This window comes from Cnephaeus nilssonii (genome assembly GCF_951640355.1).
Source record: "Cnephaeus nilssonii genome assembly, chromosome: 11".
Taxonomy (NCBI): domain Eukaryota; kingdom Metazoa; phylum Chordata; class Mammalia; order Chiroptera; family Vespertilionidae; genus Cnephaeus; species Cnephaeus nilssonii.
The window spans coordinates 22,258,434-22,277,222 of record NC_137082.1 but is presented as its reverse complement, the minus strand read 5'-3'; the positions used below and the strand labels follow the sequence as shown (position 1 = coordinate 22,277,222).

The 18,789-nt window shown below is 45.1% G+C and overlaps 1 protein-coding gene across 1 annotated transcript in view; it reads left to right on the top strand.

The window, feature by feature from the left end:
* Positions 1–16,515, top strand: part of ISM1 (isthmin 1) — a 79,942-nt gene extending 63,427 nt beyond the window's left edge. The window contains exons 3-6 of the mRNA XM_079784187.1: positions 63–327; positions 8,397–8,540; positions 11,853–11,942; positions 14,521–16,515. Coding sequence (XP_079640313.1) covers positions 63–327; positions 8,397–8,540; positions 11,853–11,942; positions 14,521–15,038 — 1,017 coding nt within the window. The 3' untranslated portion in view covers positions 15,039–16,515. The remainder of the gene's footprint in view (positions 1–62; positions 328–8,396; positions 8,541–11,852; positions 11,943–14,520) is intronic.
* Positions 16,516–18,789: the final 2,274 nt, after the last annotated feature.

Sequence of the window (18,789 nt, the reverse complement as noted above, 5' to 3'; positions counted from 1 at the left end):
GGGTCACCCAGCTTGGAGGCTATTGACTCCTCATTGACCCTGGCCTGTTCTGAATTCTTCAGGTCACCATAGAGGTGGTGGACGGTCCTGACTCTGAAGCAGATAAAGATCAGCATCCGGAGAATAAGCCCAGCTGGTCAGTCCCATCCCCTGACTGGTGGGCCTGGTGGCAGAGGTCCTTGTCCTTGTCGAGGGCCAACAGCGGGGACCAGGACTACAAGTACGACAGTACCTCAGATGACAGCAACTTCCTCAACCCTCCCCGGGGGTGGGACCGTCCGGCCCCAGGCCACCGGTCTTTTGAAACCAAAGAGCAACCAGAATATGGTGAGTTTACCACCCAGTAATATAAAATTGGTGGGGAGAATAAATGAGGATGATGAGGAAATGGATCCAAGTAAAACCCAGTTTACAGTATGTGGCTTTTGGTCTTCTATGAGGCGTACCTCATAAAGACTCTATTCCGCAGAAGCCCTAAGGAGGCACCAGCAGCCACATTTTTCTGGAAAGACTATAATTTTAAAATCACACCAATTATCCTAGGAGAGAATTTTTTTTTTTTTTAGTCAGGGGTCTTTGAGGTTCTTTTTTCAAAAAAAAAAATAGTTTTGTTTATAAAAAGGAAGAAATCAGCAAATCAGTTCTCTTGTATATTTTACTGTAAAAATGTATATTGAAAAATAATTTGGAATGAATCGGCTGCTTTCTTTGACTAGGCCACTGTTATGTTTGACATTGGCAATAGTGTGGCCCTTGAGAATCCACATGAACATATGCTTCAAGGGTTGTCCAAATGAGACCTCCCCACCAATAAATTTTAAGACCCCAAGTAGGGACTTCTACGGTCTCTACATGTTTTAGAGTAAGGTGAAGTAACAAAACTTTCAAATTCAATAATTTAAAAAATAGAAGTTCATTTTTAATTTGAAATGGGAGACAGGGTTTGGGTAACTCAGCTCCACTCAGTCATTCAAGAACCCAGGCTCCTTCTATCTTGGCACTCCTCCAACTGTTAGGGCCTGAGAGTTATCCAATGGATGCTCTATATCCAGCTCAGCCCAGGGGGAAAATGCAGCCTGAAAAAGGTACACATGCTATTAACCTACTCAGCTTGTAGATAACACACATTATATCTGCTCAAATATTATTGGCATGACCTGATGAAATGGCCCCACATAGCTGCAAAGGAGGCTGGGAAATGTATTCTGTTTGTCCAATAAGAAGAAGCAGCCTTTGTGAGAAATCAGACAGTGTGTCTTTTGCTATAGAATATTTGCAGTCTTATAAATGCATCCATCATTGGGATATTCTGTGGCTTTACCATCAGCAGACTTAGGTGCAAACACTGTATGATGAGGATGACTTGTCATGAACTCTTACCCTTACATCTGTGTTTCAGCAGAAAGACCAGTTGTATGTTGGAGAGTTATTTCTCCCCACTAAACAACTTCCAAAACAGCAAGATAATTTTTTTTCCAGCTGCATCATTTAGTTGTTCAACAGATATTTATCTATCTATCTATTTATTTATTTCCTCACCTGAACATATGTTTCTATTGATTTGAGAGAGAGAGAAACATCTATGTGATAGAGAAACTGATTGGTTGTCTCCCACACATGCCCTGACTGGGGATCAAACCTACAACTTAGATATGTGCCCTGACCAGGAATTGAACCTGCAACCTTTTGGTGTATGAGACAATGCTCCAATCAACTGAACCACCAGGTCAGGGCTCAACAGACATTTATTAAGAGCATATCTTGTGATCAGTATTATGTTAGGTGCTGGGAATAAAAAAATGAGTAAGACACAGTCCTTCCCTACAGCGGGCCTCACCTATCTGTGGACAAGGGGAGAAAAATTAACTGATTAAGCAAAATAGTGCCATTGTGGAAATACACATCAAATGCTAGGGGAGCTGAAAGAGAGCTCCAGCCAGGAGACTCGTGAAAACTTCCGCATTCCCAGAGGAAGTCCAATTTCTCTACTATCCAGGAAGAAGGACTCGGAATAGTAGCCAACATACATATAGCATTTAACATGCACCAATCCTTCTTCATGGCATCTAACATGTAGCACTCATTTAATCAGCTCTCTGAGCCAGGTACCCCATTTTACAGATGGGGAACCTGAAGCCTGAGAAATTAAGAAACTTGACCTAAAGGATTTATCTCAGTCAGTTGGTCCAAAGTCTGTCCTCTTAATCACTATGTTATTCTGCCTCTCTTGTGTGGGGGAGGGGGGGGAACATATCCTTTAGGACAGGGGAGTGGATCTAGAAATGGTCACTTGGATTGGAAGATAGAAATTAAAGATTGGAACAGTGCTGTTGAACAGAGAAACAACGCACACAGGATCCCAGGTGCTAGCCTGACATTGCACAGTTTTGTGGCTAAACCTGTTTGCCCAGCCCACACAGAACATTTTTTTCTATGAGTGGGCCTTAGACCCTCGGCATCAGAATCCCTTGGTTGCATGTTACAAAACGCCAATCCTAGCCCCAACCTCATCCCTCTATCCTAATGGTCATCAAAGTGTGGTCCCTAAACTGGCGGCATCAGCATCATCTGGAACCAGGATAAAAATGCAGATGTGCAGTCTCCTGGTCTCCGGGCTGCCTGAATCAGATATTCTGGGTGTGGGTTCCCAAAAATCTATGTTTGAACGAACTTTCTGGGGCCTCTGGAACACTGAGTATTCGAAATCAACAGTTCTCAGTTGCTCATTATGCTCACCTGGGGAATTGTTTGAAACCCTGGTGCCCAGATTTCTCTCACCAGTAAGCTGGGATCTCTGGAGGTGGGGCCCAGACATCTGTGTTTTTTAAAGCTCCATAAATGACTGCAATGTGCAGCTCAGGTTGAGGGCTACTGCCGACCTTCTGCTAAACCAGAATGTCCAACAGCGAGACCTAGGCTCAGTCTGTCTTTGTCTCTTTTTCCAACCAAGGTCAGCTGAATTTTGAAGACTAACACTAGAAACAGCTCTTCCACTAAAGCTTTTATAGAGCACCCTCATTTGAATTCATGAACATTAAGAACATCTTCTATTTCAATCTTGAGGATAGAATTTGCTTCTACTGGAGCAATTACGGTGGCTGCCTCAGCCACCCCCACCCAGCTTTCTGGGCCTATGATACCCACAGAGTGCCTTGCATCTGAATCTTACAGCGTCCCTGGGCCATGAAGAAACTCAATCTTTTGTGATTTTGGAGTCTCTCTTAGTAACTTCCTCATCATTAGACTAGATATCAGGATTGCTACTTTATAAAGAAAAATGTGTCCCTTATAATACTTCTAAATCAGTGCTTTTCAGACTTCAATATGCACACAAAAACCTGGGGGTCATGTTAAAGTGCAGCTTCTGATGCCGTAGATGTAGAAAAGGGCAGGAGCCCAGGTGAGGCTGACACCGTTGGCCTTTGAGCCACACTTGGAGTAGTGCCAAGACTCTCAGCATGTCGCAGATGCTCAGTAGTATTTGCAAAATGAATGAAGTATCGCTTCTGAGACTGGCTCACAGGGAACATGTGATTTTCAGAATTCCTTACAGCATTGGCTGAGCTCAGTCCTCTTTTATTTCAATCAGCAAGAAACTATAGTGCCGTCCTAACTAGTTTGGCTCAGTGGATAGAGCGTTGGCCTGGGTACTTAAGGGTCCCAGGTTCAATTCTGGTCAAGGGCATGTACCTTGGTTGCGGGCACATCCCCAATAGGGGCTGTGCAGGAGGTAGCTGATCGATGCTTCTCTCTCATTGATGTTTCTAACTCTCTATCCCTCGCCCTTCCTCTCTGTAAAAAATCAGTAAAATATATATATTTTTTTAAAAGAAACTATAGTGCCATTTTCAAGTATTGTAGCCCTAGATTAGATGCTGTGGAGGATACAGGGAGTGAGCACACTGCTCAGGAAGGAGAGACTCATGCAATGACAAAGCAGCACAAGTCATTGTACCTAAGTGCCTGCTCCCTTCTCTGAGACAGGCTGAAATTGCTACAGGAATTGGTCTTTCTGGAGGATCTTGATCTCAGATTTTTGAAGGTAGGATTTTTAATAAGAATTTAAATGTATGTGGCCAAAGAGTATTTCAAAAAATTCTACATGAAATAAATAAAATAGTATGGCATCTTTAGAATAAATTATAAAGTACACAACAGAAGTTAGCTAGACCTAACTTGGGATCATGGAAACATGAGTAAGCTCAACTGTGGACTGTATGTGTTTGAGATACTGCATTTTAAATACCTTCTGTGTAGATACGGAGGGTCTCACCCAGGGCAACAAAAGAGTTCAAATAAATGTCTTTCTGTTAAATAGAAGTATACCATTCCCAAAGTTGTTCAGAACAACCTGAAAAATAAACTTAATGGGCACTGCTTATTGTAACCGAGGCTGAGACTCAATTCTTTGCAATTCTTTAACTGGTCATGATCCTATTTTAATAGATTTCAGTGATTTTTTTTTCAAGGGCTTTCCTTTGTAATGTTAAATTGTGGCCACATAAGTGGGTGTCTTAAAGAAAGGAGGCCAACCTGGGCCAGAAGTAGAACTGCTAGAATGCCAGAATATGGAACAGGATATAGAGCAGGAGCTGACAGACCTCAGACCTAAACCCACTTCTGCCAAGTTTGAGCTGTGTGGCCTTAGGCAAGTACCTAATGCCTCTGAGCCTCAGTTTCCTTACCTGTAAAAGGAAGCTATTTCCTCCTACCTCGCAGGGTTGTGACAGGAGTTAAATCAGTGAGTTAGGCAGGGCAGCTGGTGAAAACAGGCCCTCAATCATTGGTAGCCACTATCTCCTAGGATTCGTGGTGGAGGCTTGCCAGCAGCTGACTCAAGACCCAAGTCACTTCAGTTGCCCAAACATCATGACTGGGTCACTGAACTCTAGTGCTTGAAACAGTATAATGACTACTTTAAAATTTCAAATGACATCCTTGAAAACCAGCTGTCACTCACTGTACTGTGCATTGTTTTCCTCCCTCGCTGAGCAATTGGATGTCACAGATAGCGGCTGTCCAATCTCAGGGACTGTTTTTTTTACTGTCATTATTGCCATCTTTGCAGTTGCTGCTGCTCATGTTCAGTGTCTGCTCTGAGCAATGCTCCCTGCCTGGTAGGTGAGCGAATGAGAAGTAGTGTTTGATTCTAGCAGAAAGGACTCCTGCCCTCAAATCTTGGTTCACTGTGAGAAGTTCCCGTTCTGTCCTCTGAACACGTTAAACAAATAGAAATCCCCAAAGAGAGGGCCTTTGCTGGGGCATTCATCTGGGACAGTATGCTATGGAGGCTTAGGGTTGTGAGCTGACATACACACCTTCCTAGGAGGTGGTTTTATGTCATTACTAGCCCAGTAGAAATGACTAAATGCCTGGCGATATCCTGTTCTGTGCCTAACTCCGAGGGCCCCGTATACAAAATGTTTGGAAAATAAATGACTTCGTGACCATCTAAAATAAAGGCATGAAGAACCCACTTGCTAGGATGAGAACTCCTTCATGGTTCTGGAGTCTGCTAACCATCGAGAGAACGTATCTTAGGGAAAATGTGATGGTATATGTATAATGGTTAATTTTGGTTGCTTCAGAAAACACCCCAAAATTCAGTGGCTTAAAAGGACAAACACATTATCTCTCAGCAGTTTGCAGACTGTCTGGACTGCTCTGCTCTGCTCTGCTCTGCTCTGCTCTGGGCTGGTTGCGGGGGGCGGGGGGGGGGGAGAGGCAGGGGGGAGGGTGGCGTTGGAGGTCCAGGATGGGCAGCTGGGGTGTGAGATGGCTGGGCCTCTCCCCACCTGCTTCCTCACCCTTCAGGACCAGCCCTGGCCTCCTCACCTGGTGGTGGAAGAGTTCCCTGCAGCAAGAGGCCAAGCCCTAATACAGGAGCCCTCTTGCAACCTCTGTTTGCATCATGTTTGCTGTTTTCCCATTGGCCAAAGCAAGTCAGGTGGGCCGGGCTAGGGTCGGTGTGAGAGGAGAGTAAGCAAAGGGAAGTGGAATCATGGACATCATTTTTCACATCATCTGACAGTTATTGACACTCAATAATTTTGATCCAAGATCCCCAAACAAGAACGTATCTAATGCAGAGGTTCTAATATAAGCATCGTGGTGAGTTTAATGCCAAAATCTCAAAGTTCAGGGTGACATTGCCCAAAATTAGCTCTCCATATTACTGCCACACTGAGGCAAGGTTGCAAGAGATTTCTAGATCGTTGGGGCCCTGTTGCTTCTGCTGAGTCAAGCAGGACACCTCTTGGCATCATGTGTCCTGTGCCTGTACCATCACACAGGTGACATGGACCCTACCTTTGTGGTATAATAAGCTTTTTCTGTTTAACCCACTGCCCCCTTCCTATGAACCTAAAGGCATTATAATCTCTGCTTGTGACTCAGTGTGGTTGTTCCCTTTAACAAACCTGGCCTCGTGGGTACATGTAGGTTGTGGTTGAATGTGGTCACATGTGTGTATAACCCTCTGCACCTGGATGCTCCCACTGACAAGAGTGCAGTCACATGGTTGTTCCAGGCACCCTCTGGTGTTCCTGGTGAAATTAGCAAGAGATCCCAGACTGCAATGTCTATGAGGGAGCAGCAGTGGCCCCTACCTCTGTGATGTGTCCCTCTAGAAGCATCCAGTTCTGCTGTTCATGCCTAGTAAGAGAGGGGAGCGAGGAGGAAGGCTAAGGCTGGGGAAGCAGACCCAGCTCCGTCACACGAAGCAGTCGTTTCAAATATCTGCTTGGCCATGTGGTTGGAAAACCATTTCTTAGAAGAAAATCAAAGTTTGGAAAAATTTGTTTTGGGGAGAGAATAGAAATGAATGGGGGCCTCCCAGAGGCAGGCGATGTGTGAGCAAATGCTCTACTCTGGTTTAGGGAAGAGAACTCCAAGAATCATGCCCCCACCCTCACTCTGCTGAATGGGCTGAGGAGACTCGGGGGCCCTGTGTTTGCCTGAGGAGTGTTCAAAGTGAACGCCATGTAAACAACAGCCCGGGAGGCTGGCACAGGGCCCGCAGTTCAGGTAGAAACATGTGTGGACTGCATTCTTGCCCGGCCTACATAATAACAATCACCACAACCTGTTATGAATGGAGAGGACCCCTTCCCTGCAAGGCACATGCCTGTACCTCTGTGCTTGGCACCCACAGAGGCCCAAGGCTCTATAAGCATTTGGCTAAACCAGGAGAAATTACCACTGAGTGGAGATGCTTTGGAAAGAGTCAAGCTTTTGAGATTAAGAGTTTAGCGCTAGAGCCCAAGTGTTCCTTTCTGTCCCCATTATGACCTTAGATAGTCACCCAATCGCTCCAGGGCTTAGTTTCTTATTTTTAAAAAGAGGAATTTACTGTTGATAATACACCAGCCTCTCACAACCTCTCACTATCCAGACCCCCCTACCCTGGTCTGCTTCTCCTTTCATGTCATTCACCAACTTCTAATCTGATGTATAATTTACTCATTTTTTGTTTACTAATTATTGGCTGACTCTTCTCACTAAAATATTAGTTCCACCAGCACAGGGAACCATTGAAAATTTTGTTTAATGATATACCCTACATACACAGAATTGTGCCTGGCATGTAATAGGGGCTCAATAGGATGGATGTTGAGCAATGACCTCAAAGAATCATGTAGCTTCACCATTGGGTATCTGTTGTCTACTCCTGTGTAACAAAACATCCCCAAACGTCATGGCTGAAAACAGCAGCACTTAATTATTCCTTATGATCCCATGGCTCGAGAGTTCAAGCAGGGCCACACTGGGCAGTCCCTCCACTCCTGAGGGCATCAGCTGCATTCAGCTGTCCATTGCAAAGGGCTGGAAGGTTCATGAAAGCTTCATTCGCATGTCTAGTGTTTTGGTGGGCCTTCATGTGGCTTCTCTCTTTCCATGTGGTGTCCCATAATTCACAGGTTGAGCCTCAACTGGATTCCCCAGAGCAAAAGTCAGAAGCTGTCAGGCCTCCTAAGGCCAAAGCTAGCACAGATTCTAGGGGACATAGTCTCTCTCTCTCTCTCTTTACTATAAATGTAGGCACAGGGAGGTAAGGAACTAATGGTGGTCATCTACATACCTATCATGTTATTTCATGATCCTATGCTCTGCAAATGTATGCATTCTCAATAAGCACTCCCTCGGCACCTGTTGGAACTATCAGGCCCTGGTCATGGGCTGACCACGTCAGTGCCCAAATCCTCAGACAGAGTCACTGCCTGTATGAGGTTCATTCCTAAAATGAACCCTGGAGCTGTAAGCCTTTTGACTCCACCAGGCATCTGGGCCCCTCCAACAGTGAGAGTGATGCAGGGGGACTATTGGCAGGCTACTTGTCGGGTGGGTTTGGGGACTCTTTTGATGAGGCTGTGACTGTCTTCCTGGCTCCCTTCCAGATTCCACCGATGGGGAGGGCGACTGGAGTCTCTGGTCTGTCTGCAGCGTCACCTGTGGGAATGGCAACCAGAAGCGGACCAGGTCCTGTGGCTATGCGTGCACCGCCACAGAGTCTCGGACATGTGATCGTCCAAACTGCCCAGGTGGGTTTATGCAGGGGTGTGGCTCCAAGTTCAAGTTTAGTCTTGTCCAGACTGAGACAAGAGACGAGTAATGAGCTTACTGGTGAAAGATGTTGGAGATGAAAAATGATTGTGACTGTCAGTAGCAGTAGTTGTCACACTCTAGCCTGTTTTTGTGTGGTCCACACATGTTTAAGGAGACGTAAAGAAGAAGGAGGGGAAGAAAAAGAAGTAGAAGAAAAGAAGGATAAAGAGAAGAAAGAGTATGTGACCAAGACCATATGTGACCCACAAAGCATGAAGTATTTACTAGTACTCTCTGACCCTTTACAAAAAGTTTACCAACTCCTGGTCTGTAGTTTTACATTCACTGTGTGTTCCCCACTTCCAGGTAGAATACCAATCTACAGTAATAAAAGTATAATTTGCTAATTAGACCAGACAGCCGAACAACCCTCTGGATGAAGCCGGGTCTGCGAGGGCTGAGGCAAGCCGCCGTGGCTGCAAGGGCTGAGCCCCTTGCACGAATTTCGTGCATCAGGCATCTAGTCTAAAATAATATCTTAGGCTCTCCCAAGAAACCACATATTCCAAATAGCTTCATCTCAAAGAAATTCAGGCACAGAAAAGTTAATCTCTGCACCCAGGACTTCCGTTTCCTACCCCTAAACTCTGCTCTCAAATTGTAAGGCTGAGATTTGGACCAAAAGAGAAGTGAAAGAGCTCTAGACGGTTTGGCTCGGTGCATAGAGCATTGGCCCACAGACTGAAGGGTTCTGGGTTCAATTCCAGTCAAGAACTGGAGAAAGAGAGAGAGGGGGTATGTACCTAGGTTGCAGGCTCGGTTGGGCACATGTGGGAAGCAACCATTCTATGTGTCTCTCTCACATCAATGTTTTTCTCTTTTTCTCCTCTACTGTCTCTAAAAACCAATGGAAAAATATCCTCGGGAGAGGATTAACACACACACACACCAATCTATATATATAAAAGGCTAATATGCAAAGTGTCCCCTCGGGAGTTTGACCGTGAGACTGGGAGTTCGTTTGTTTGCTATGATATGCGCTGACCACCAGGGGGCAGCATGGAATGAAGGAAGGCCCCAGCTGGCAGCCAAAAGGAAGGCCCCAATCATCCCTGATTGTCAACCAGGCCTAGGGACTCTAACCGTGCACCCATTTCGTGCACCGGGCCTCTGGTAAATAAATAAATAAATAAATAAATAAATAAATAAATAAATAAATAAATAAATAAATAAATAAATAAATAAAGTGAAAGGGCAAAGGGGTTTCTGAGGAGAGAAAGGATAAGATTAGCCAAGGGGTGTGTGTAGAAAACAGGGCTAAAATATCAGAAGTGGCTGGGCAGGTGCCCTGTCAGCCATGCAGATGGATTTCAGAAAGTGGAGCAAACATCAAGATGCTTTTCCTGTGAAAATTTCCTGAATAAAGCTGAGTTAGAAGTCTGATAAGATGGGATTTGGATGGATAAAAATAAAGCAATAAATAATAATAATATGATAAGGAAGAAAAGAAGGAGTACAGGAAGAAAATGAAGGAAGAGAAGGAGAATCTGAAGAAGATGTAAAGGATAATGATAAAGATAAGAGGAAGCAAAAGAAAATGAAGATAAATATGAAGGTGGTGAAGGTATTAAAGAGGAAAAAATAGGATTATGAAAAATAGGGTTTTTCTAGTATTTTGGTATCAAGCAAATTTCTAAGGTCATTATATGTATTATTTCATTTAATCTTACAATAGCCTTCTGAAATAGGTATTTATTATCGTGCCCATTTAACAGTTGTAAAAACTGAGGCACTGGGCTTCATTTGCCTAGAGTCACACAGGCAGAAAATGATCAACCTGGAATTCAAGTCCAGCCAGTCTAATTCCAGAGACCATGTTCTTAACCATGAAACTATTCCACCTCCAGCAGAAGAAAGGGTATCAGGCTCAGCCACACCTGGACACAGATAGCATTTAAAGTCAGGGCTCGGGGGATTGCCTCTTGTTTCTCTTCCAGAGCTGGCATCCAGACCCAAGAGGGTCCATTTAGACAGCTTATTAGGGAAAGGGTCTTCTCTGCCGCCATTTTTAATATTGCCTCCTCATTTTCTCTCACACTGAGAGCAGTGTGGCCGGCAGCCCTGCCCCCACATTTTCTTTTCATTGGACCTTGCCTTCCTTCCATCCTTTCTACCTCTCTGTTCCTGGCTCTTCCAGCTTTTCAGGACTCTCTTGGAACATGAAGGATTTTTTTTTACAGGATTTCTTTCCTTATTTGGTATGTTGATTCTCAACCGTATTGAAAAGAATTGCGGGGCAGGTGGCCTGGCAGTGACTGCACTGTAAAAGCTTGTCCCATAGGTCAACCCTATAAATAAGTTCAAGGGGCCTCACCTAAAATCAAAGAGAGCCTCTTAAAGGAAATCAAGTCAGGCCTAATAGGCAGCCAAGGATCTCCAATCTGTCTACATCCCACAACTCCTGCCTCGTCTGACTGCCTCAGCTTGCACAGGATTCCTGTCTGTAAAGGAAGCCTGGGTGGGGTGGCAGTTTGGAAGGGGAGGAGAGCCAAGAAGTTTGAGGCAAGCTGGGTTCGGTCCCTCCGAGCAAGTAATGACAAGCCCAGCTTACTCTTTTTGAAGCATTATCAACAATGCTAAAAGTCTCAGAATATGAGATACCTGGTCTTTGGCTATGGACCACTGCATCCTCAAAATGAGCTAGACAAATATTCAAGGAACAACATCAGCTAACTCTTGCTACTTACTTCTTAGTCTAAGTGCTTTCTTTACACATAACTCATTTAATTCATTCAACTCTGTGTGGTGGGTCCCTCATTTCTCCCCATTTTACAGATGTGAAAATAGTTACACAAAGGTTAAGTGGCTTTCCCAAGGTCACACAGCAGGTAATGATTGAACCCAGTCAGTCAGTCCGTCCTTAAGACTGGTATTGACCACTAGACTGGTATTGGCCACTGCCTTTAGTTTAGTTTGTCATCCTGACACCACCAGGCAGACAACCCTTTTGATATGTGTCCCCCACTGCCCCAAACTCCACTCTGGGACCTAGTGACTGAGTTCTTTAGGACTCGGTCAGGCACATTTGGATCTGATTTCATGCTGCACATGGTATCTGGGGTTTTAATATATTTTATGCTCTGCTACCTGCTTTTTACTGTTTCCTCTGTTGGCAAGTTTCTACCCATGAGTAGTAATGAACACAAAAAAAGGCTTTGTTGAAGTGTATTTGTTTTTTTAATTGATGGGGGCGGGGGTGGGGACTTTTTCCATATAACCGAGGGGAAATGAGCCCTGTCTGTCTTTAGGAATTGAAGACACCTTCAGGACAGCTGCTACGGAAGTGAGTCTGCTTGCGGGAAGCGAGGAATTTAATGCCACCAAACTGTTTGAAGTCGGTAAGATTTTTGTTTCTTTTTTATTCAAATATTGATTTAGTATTTTGGACATTCCTTTTGCTTTTGCAATGTCATCCTCGGATCCATTTAAACGTTTCCTTTGCCTCATATGGGGTCCAATTCTCCCAGCATATTTCTTGCACCAGGTCGTTTCTTAATCCAGTACTGCCTCCATTTTCTGATCTGTAAAATGGTATGAGGAACTAGTACCTACTTTATAGAGTTGCTGTAGAATTAAATAAGTTTGTATTTGTAAAGCGTTTAGAACATGTCCCTCTCACTGGACATCTACATAAGTTTGATGGATAAAAATAAGTCGATGGGTGTCCTTTAGGTATATGAATTTTGATGACCTGCCACTCTGGAGGGAAAATACAAGGCCGTTTTCTGGAGCTGCACTGAACTTTGTTTCTGAAGACCCTGCCCTCTGAAGGAGACCCCCACTGACTGCAGACACACACTTCCCAGGGTGGACTCTCCACTCTCTCAGCTACTGCTCAGTCAGGGGCTCGCAGGGCTGGGATCGTAGAACTCAGAGCCAAAAGGAGCCTCAACACACCCCTGTGGGCAACACCCTGCCCGTGTCCTCTCCGTGTTCCCTCCCGTTTAATCCTCATCTCACTTCATGAGACAGGCGCTGTTACGTCTTCAGTTTGGCGATGAGAGAACTGAAGCACAGTGAGGGAGAATAGCTTGCTCAAGGTCACAGAGCTACTAAATCGTAGATTTGGGGTTCGATCCCAGGCAGTCCAGCACAAGAGTCCCCACTTTTCAACTAGGCCAGGCCTCACTGAGCTCCTGAGAGATGCCCCATCTCGCTTCCTCATTCCACTGAAGAGGACCCCGAGCTCCCCTCCAAGCTGCCCGCCCCCATCCTGGCCACTTGATTTCCACTCGTGACACCACCAGCCTCCCAGGCACCTGGGTCGGAGCTGGTGAGTCATGTTGAATGTCCTCCTCCCGTTACCCCCAAGCCCGCCAAGGCCTAGCAGCCTTCTTTCCCTAACTACTGTTGGTCACACCTGCTGTTCCCTCCCTGGACTCTTACAATTGACAGCAGCACTGAATATATCTTCTGACTGTACAGCTCAATTAATAGCTCACTATGGCTCAAAAACCTTCAGTGGCCCAGCCGGTGTTGCTCAGTGGGTAAGCATCGACCCAGGAACCACTAGGTCACTGGTTCCAAACCCAGTAGGGCACATGCCTGAGTTGCAGGCTCGATTCCCAGCAGGGGGCATGCAAGAGGCAACTGATCGGTGATGTTTCCCATTAATGTTTCTATCTCTCTATTCCTCTCCTTTCCTCTTTCTCTAAAAAATGCAATATAAACATAGTTTTTTTTAAAAAAAAATCATCAGTGGTTACCTGTTGCCCTCTGAACAAGCCTCACCTGCGTTGAAGACGTCCATGATCTGACACAACCTGCTTCCCCATAACCTTCATTGAAACTGACTGTGTTCCCTACCGCCAGACAGCCCACCAGATTTTTTTCTGCTCAACCTTAGTTTGCACAAGTGGTCACTCTTCGCCTGTTCACTCACCCAGTTGTTCCCATAGAGCAGGCGTCCTCAAACTACGGCCCGCGGGCCACATGCAGGTGTTTTTGCCGGGTTTTTTTTGTTTGTTTTTTTTACTTCAAAATAAGATATGTGCAGTGTGCATAGGAATTTGTTCATAGTTTTTTGTTTTTTTTTTTAAACTATAGTCCGGCCCTCCAACGGTCTGAGGGACAGTGAACTGGCCCCCTGTTTAAAAAGTTTGAGGACCCCTGCCATAGAGCAATGCAGGACCAGCATAAACATATCTTTTGGTTTTTTAAACCAGGAAGCCATATTAATATGTGGAACCACCTATTTTAACTGTTAGTGATTAATTCACTATTTTTCATACTGCAAAGGCCAAACACAACTATGTGGGCGGGTTCAGGCTCCAGCCTTAGAGGTAAGGGGTCCTCTGGCCTAAATGTTAAGTTCCCTAAAAGCTGAGGCCACCAGCCAGCCGCTTCCCTTTAGAGGCATCTTTTCATATGGATTTGCATACAATAATTGTCGCCATTTAGTGCTTAATTAAGGTTAAGAGGTTAGGGCACTAGATCTAGTTTTAATTGGTCAGTGACTGGCAGAAATACAACTCAATCCTACAAATGTTACTTGTAAGCATTTTCTACCCCATCACCATGCATTGAAAGAGGAGATTTAAAATGGCCCTCTGAAGTATTGTTAATTTTCTTATGGGTGATAATGGGGTATGGTTAACCCCATATCCCAATATCCTCCTTTTGTATTTGTATTTTTTGTAGATACCTACAAAAACTTAGGGATAATAATGTCATATATTTCCAAAAAGATTAAAAAATATAAAGCATATACAGTATAATGATGGTTAAATCTAGTGATGGTGTACAGGTAGTCAAGTTCAAACTTCCCAAGTTAAAGCGAGGTGAGCTAGGACCCGTGGTTCCAGGGGCTGCAGGCGTTGGCTGTGGGAGGTAGGGGGGTGGGGGGCGGTTAGATGGCAATGTCACCTGCTGTCTGTTTTGCATGTGGTGAGAGGGTTTCTCTGTGGCCTTTTTCAGACACGGACAGCTGTGAGCGATGGATGAGCTGCAAGAGCGAGTTCTTAAAGAAGTACATGCACAAGGTCATCAATGACCTGCCCAGCTGCCCCTGCTCCTACCCCACCGAGGTGGCCTACAGCACCGCGGACATCTTCGACCGCATCAAGCGCAAGGACTTCCGCTGGAAAGACGCCAGCGGGCCCAAGGAGAAGCTGGAGATCTACAAGCCCAGCGCCCGGTACTGCATCCGCTCCATGCTGTCCCTGGAGAGCACCACGCTGGCCGCCCAGCACTGCTGCTACGGTGACAACATGCAGCTCATCACCAGGGGCAAAGGCGCGGGGACACCCAACCTCATCAGCACTGAGTTCTCGGCGGAGCTGCACTACAAGGTGGACGTCCTGCCCTGGATCCTCTGCAAGGGCGACTGGAGCAGGTATAATGAAGCCCGGCCTCCCAACAACGGGCAGAAGTGCACCGAGAGCCCCTCGGACGAAGATTACATCAAGCAGTTCCAAGAGGCCAGGGAGTATTAGAGAGAGACCACCTCCGGGATTTAGGACACAAGCGCACTGCACTGATCCGCGACCGGGAGCACAGTCCCTCGTAGCCGCCTTCGTGTGTGTTTGCACGGACCACATGCGTATGTTTCCTAAATCACACTAGGGATGTGCGCCAGGCCCGGTGTCTGCCATCTGAAGCCACCCTTGCCATCTAAGATGCCCACAGACCTCCGTGGAACTCCTCCTAGGGGTGGGGTGGGAAGGAGGATGAGGACGGAGAAGCCAGGAGAACCTGGAAGCCGCAGAGGGTGGGAATCAGTTCACACCCAGACCCAGGGTTTCCTAGCGAAGCAGAGGAGGGGGAAAGAGACTGGAGTTGTAAACATTATAAGTTTTTATCTATAACTTATTTAATATGAATGTGACTTAAGCGTAACCTTTTCTCTGGAGTTGTCATCGGGAGACTGTTTAATCGCTTCTGTGAGCGTGCAGACAGGGCTTAGGGGGGTGGAGGAGAAAGGGAATGTGTGAGGATGTCTTTAAAAATAACTCAATAGAAATATATCCAAACAAGAAAACACCCACCTTAAACCAAATATTATTTAGTCATGAGGCACCTTGTTGAAGTCTCAGTGTCCAAAATGTTCTTGCCTAACTAAGAAAGGGGGTGGGGGTGGGCGGGCAAATGGATGTTTTAGGGGCAAATCTGAGGCCTGGTTTTAAGTAGGCTTTTAAAATAAAAGGCCAATGTTAGCCTAATGCTTTGATTCTACTAAAAGGCTTCAGAATGGCAGAATTTCTGTTCGTGCCTTAGTAAGTCCAGAAGGCTGCAGGAAAGTCAGACATAAAAACAGAGAGTAGCACTTTTTCAATGATAAGAAAGCAAGATGCATGGGAAGATATCTTTGGACCCCCATGTCATCTATTTCATTTTAATATCATAACTTTTTTTTCTTCACCAATGTATTCACAGTAAATAAATGTAAAAAGAGAAGGAGGACTCAAGTCTAGGAAATCCTAATTTTTTTTATGTTTTAAGTGGGGAAATAACTACATTATTTTTGTAAAGTATTTATTGAGTCATTGAGTCTAGTGCATCAAGCAGTTGTAATTTGACCTGGTTCTGTGGTGTGGAACTTAGGGCAAATAAAGAGTTGGTTATTATGCAATCTTTACTTGCAAAACTCCAGGAAAAGAGAATATATAATAAAATCATAATAAAATGTGTTACCTACAGTAAATGTGTTACTTGCAAATATTTATGATGCAAATACCATAAAGAGCTCCGATGAAGCAGGGCTGTGAGGCAAGGGCGAGAAAGGTTCAAGCCAAGTGGGAATAAAAGGCTCATTGATTGACGTGGTGGTGGGTGGTGTAAGTCATAGCATCTTTGGCACCAGGAATATCAGTCCAGCCCCAGGAGGATGAAGCTCACTGACACAGGTACAACGTTTTGCCCACCCAGAGCTAAGAAACAGCTATGAAGACCAAGCCAGAGCAAAGGCTTAAGACAGCCCAAGTGAGTGGGGCTGCTTCCAAATAAAATCTGCAATTATGGTAATAAGTAGAACTACTCATAATGCGAATTATTCTTTTTCCAGATGACAAAAGCCAAGCTCACATAAAATAAATCACATAATACCCTTCTTTCACATCGTAGCTCAATGCTCTTTCTACTATACCAAATATTTGGTGTCCTCATCTTCCTGGTGTCTTTGGTATTCCAAGTGATCCTACCCTTAGGTTTGCCTAATAAATTCTTGTTCTTATGGAAAATCTCTTATCAGTCATTTACACTTTAGAATGAATTATTCATGTATTGCCCACTCTCAGTATGTTTATATTTGAGGCTAATTTCCAATTATGAAATGAGAAGCCTTACTCCTATCTGGAGGAATTTTAAGCAACTGAATCAGTAGGAAGAGAATCAATAGGTCTATATATCAGGGAAACAGATTTGGTTTCTGATACTAGGGAAGCTATTTTTGCAAAGAGAGAACATTGCAATTAAATGTATTACCTTTGAGGTGGTGAGTTCTCTGACAGGATAGGTATTCAATTAGAGGCTGGAGATGAAACACATGAGAACTTCAACTGAGTGATGAGGAGAGATAAAAATGTACGGCAACAACACCCTCTGATATGTGTTCTATTAAGAGTCAGTGCAAGGTATGATGGGAAAATAGAAGCAGGAATCCGGGAAGTACTTGTTGGGTCTGATGGAGAATTAGTATTTCATAAAGCAACCAAGGGGGAGGATGAAGTGAATGAATTTTGAGGGGAAAAAACTGTATGGACCAAAACAAGCAACTAGGAAAGAGTGTTGTGTTTCCTGAAGACGAGGATGTTTAGAGTGATGAGCAGAGAAACAAGAGTGACAAGTTATAGAGCCATGGCACAAGTGTTCATGTTAAGGATTTAGAATGGAAGATTAAAGGTACCAGAGCTCTTCCCTCCTACAGTGAGGACAACTGAGATGAGTAATGGTTCCCATGAGCAATTTTCAATTCAGCCCTTGTTTATCTAATTAACTGAGAGCTGGAAGGTAGGCCAAATTGGGAGCAGGGGAGAGCTACTGGGCTCTTTGCCTTCTGAGAACACCCCTAGCATTCTGTACCTCATGAGGATAGTCTCACACCTCTGGAAATTGGCTAAACTGTAATCTGCCTCTATCAGGATGAGCTAGTTTTCAGTCCCAAAGCTCTAGGAGGCCAATGAGTGATATACAGGGTCCAAGGCCAGCCCCAGGGTGACCCCAAGTAATTAATTCCCTCGTGGGAAGTTTGTCAGCAGCAGAATAGGCTCTCTGCACCCTCCCCTGCAGCACCTGGAACTGTGACCCCCTCAGCCGCTGCTCTCATCAAATGCTGTGCTCCTTTGCCTCCCCCTGCAGAGAGAGTCCCATTTCTAGTAATCCACTGGGCCACTTGGGTGCCACTTGTGAGCAAACCTATAGTGGCAAACAGAGATGCCCAAGGCCCTCTAGTGGCTGCACGTGGGAAGGCCGAGGGAGAGGTTGGGTAAGTGCTGAGCTTTCTCTTCAGCCTGGGTGTGTGGGCCATGATTATAGCCTCCCAAGTGTTTCTGTCTTCATAGCTCAGTGGCCAGGAGGGTGGAGTTCTCCATCCTAAGCCCGGGGATCAAAGAATAGTTACTATACCAGCCACTCTTCCTGAGCACACACTTAGTACTTCTGTGCTAATCACTTTACAGGGGAGGCAGGCATATTAAATCCATTGTACAGCAGCCCAACAAAGCTAGTGAACTGGCCCAAGGTACTAACACCCCCGCTGGTTGAAACTAGTTCTGTCTGATCACCAAACCCACGTTCCTAACCAAAACCCTTGTTCTACTCTCTTCCTAACTCTTCCCAAGACTCACAGGATTGGTTGGTTGGTTGGTTGGTTGGTTGGTTTGTCTGCTTGTTATTTGTTTTGCTCCCACTCACTCTGCCTTTGCTCAAATTGTTCAAATTTGCCAAGTGTCCCTGTGCCACCCTTTATAGTGTCTCACATTGGAGACAGAGGATCTGGCTTCATTTCTACATATCTGCCTTGTTCTCTCATTATACAAGAGAAGTTTTGATCCTGTAGCTGAGTCCTAGCTCAGATTAGGTAAGTAGCAGAGCTCAGCATTTCTAGCAGACCTCCAAGACAAGAACAGAGACTGTCTGTTTCCCACGCTGCACATAAACCCCATGCTGTTGCCTGCTGAGTAGACCTCATGGGTTGGTGCTATGCCTCAGCTTTCCTATAACCCCAGCTCCTAACACTGCACCTGGCAG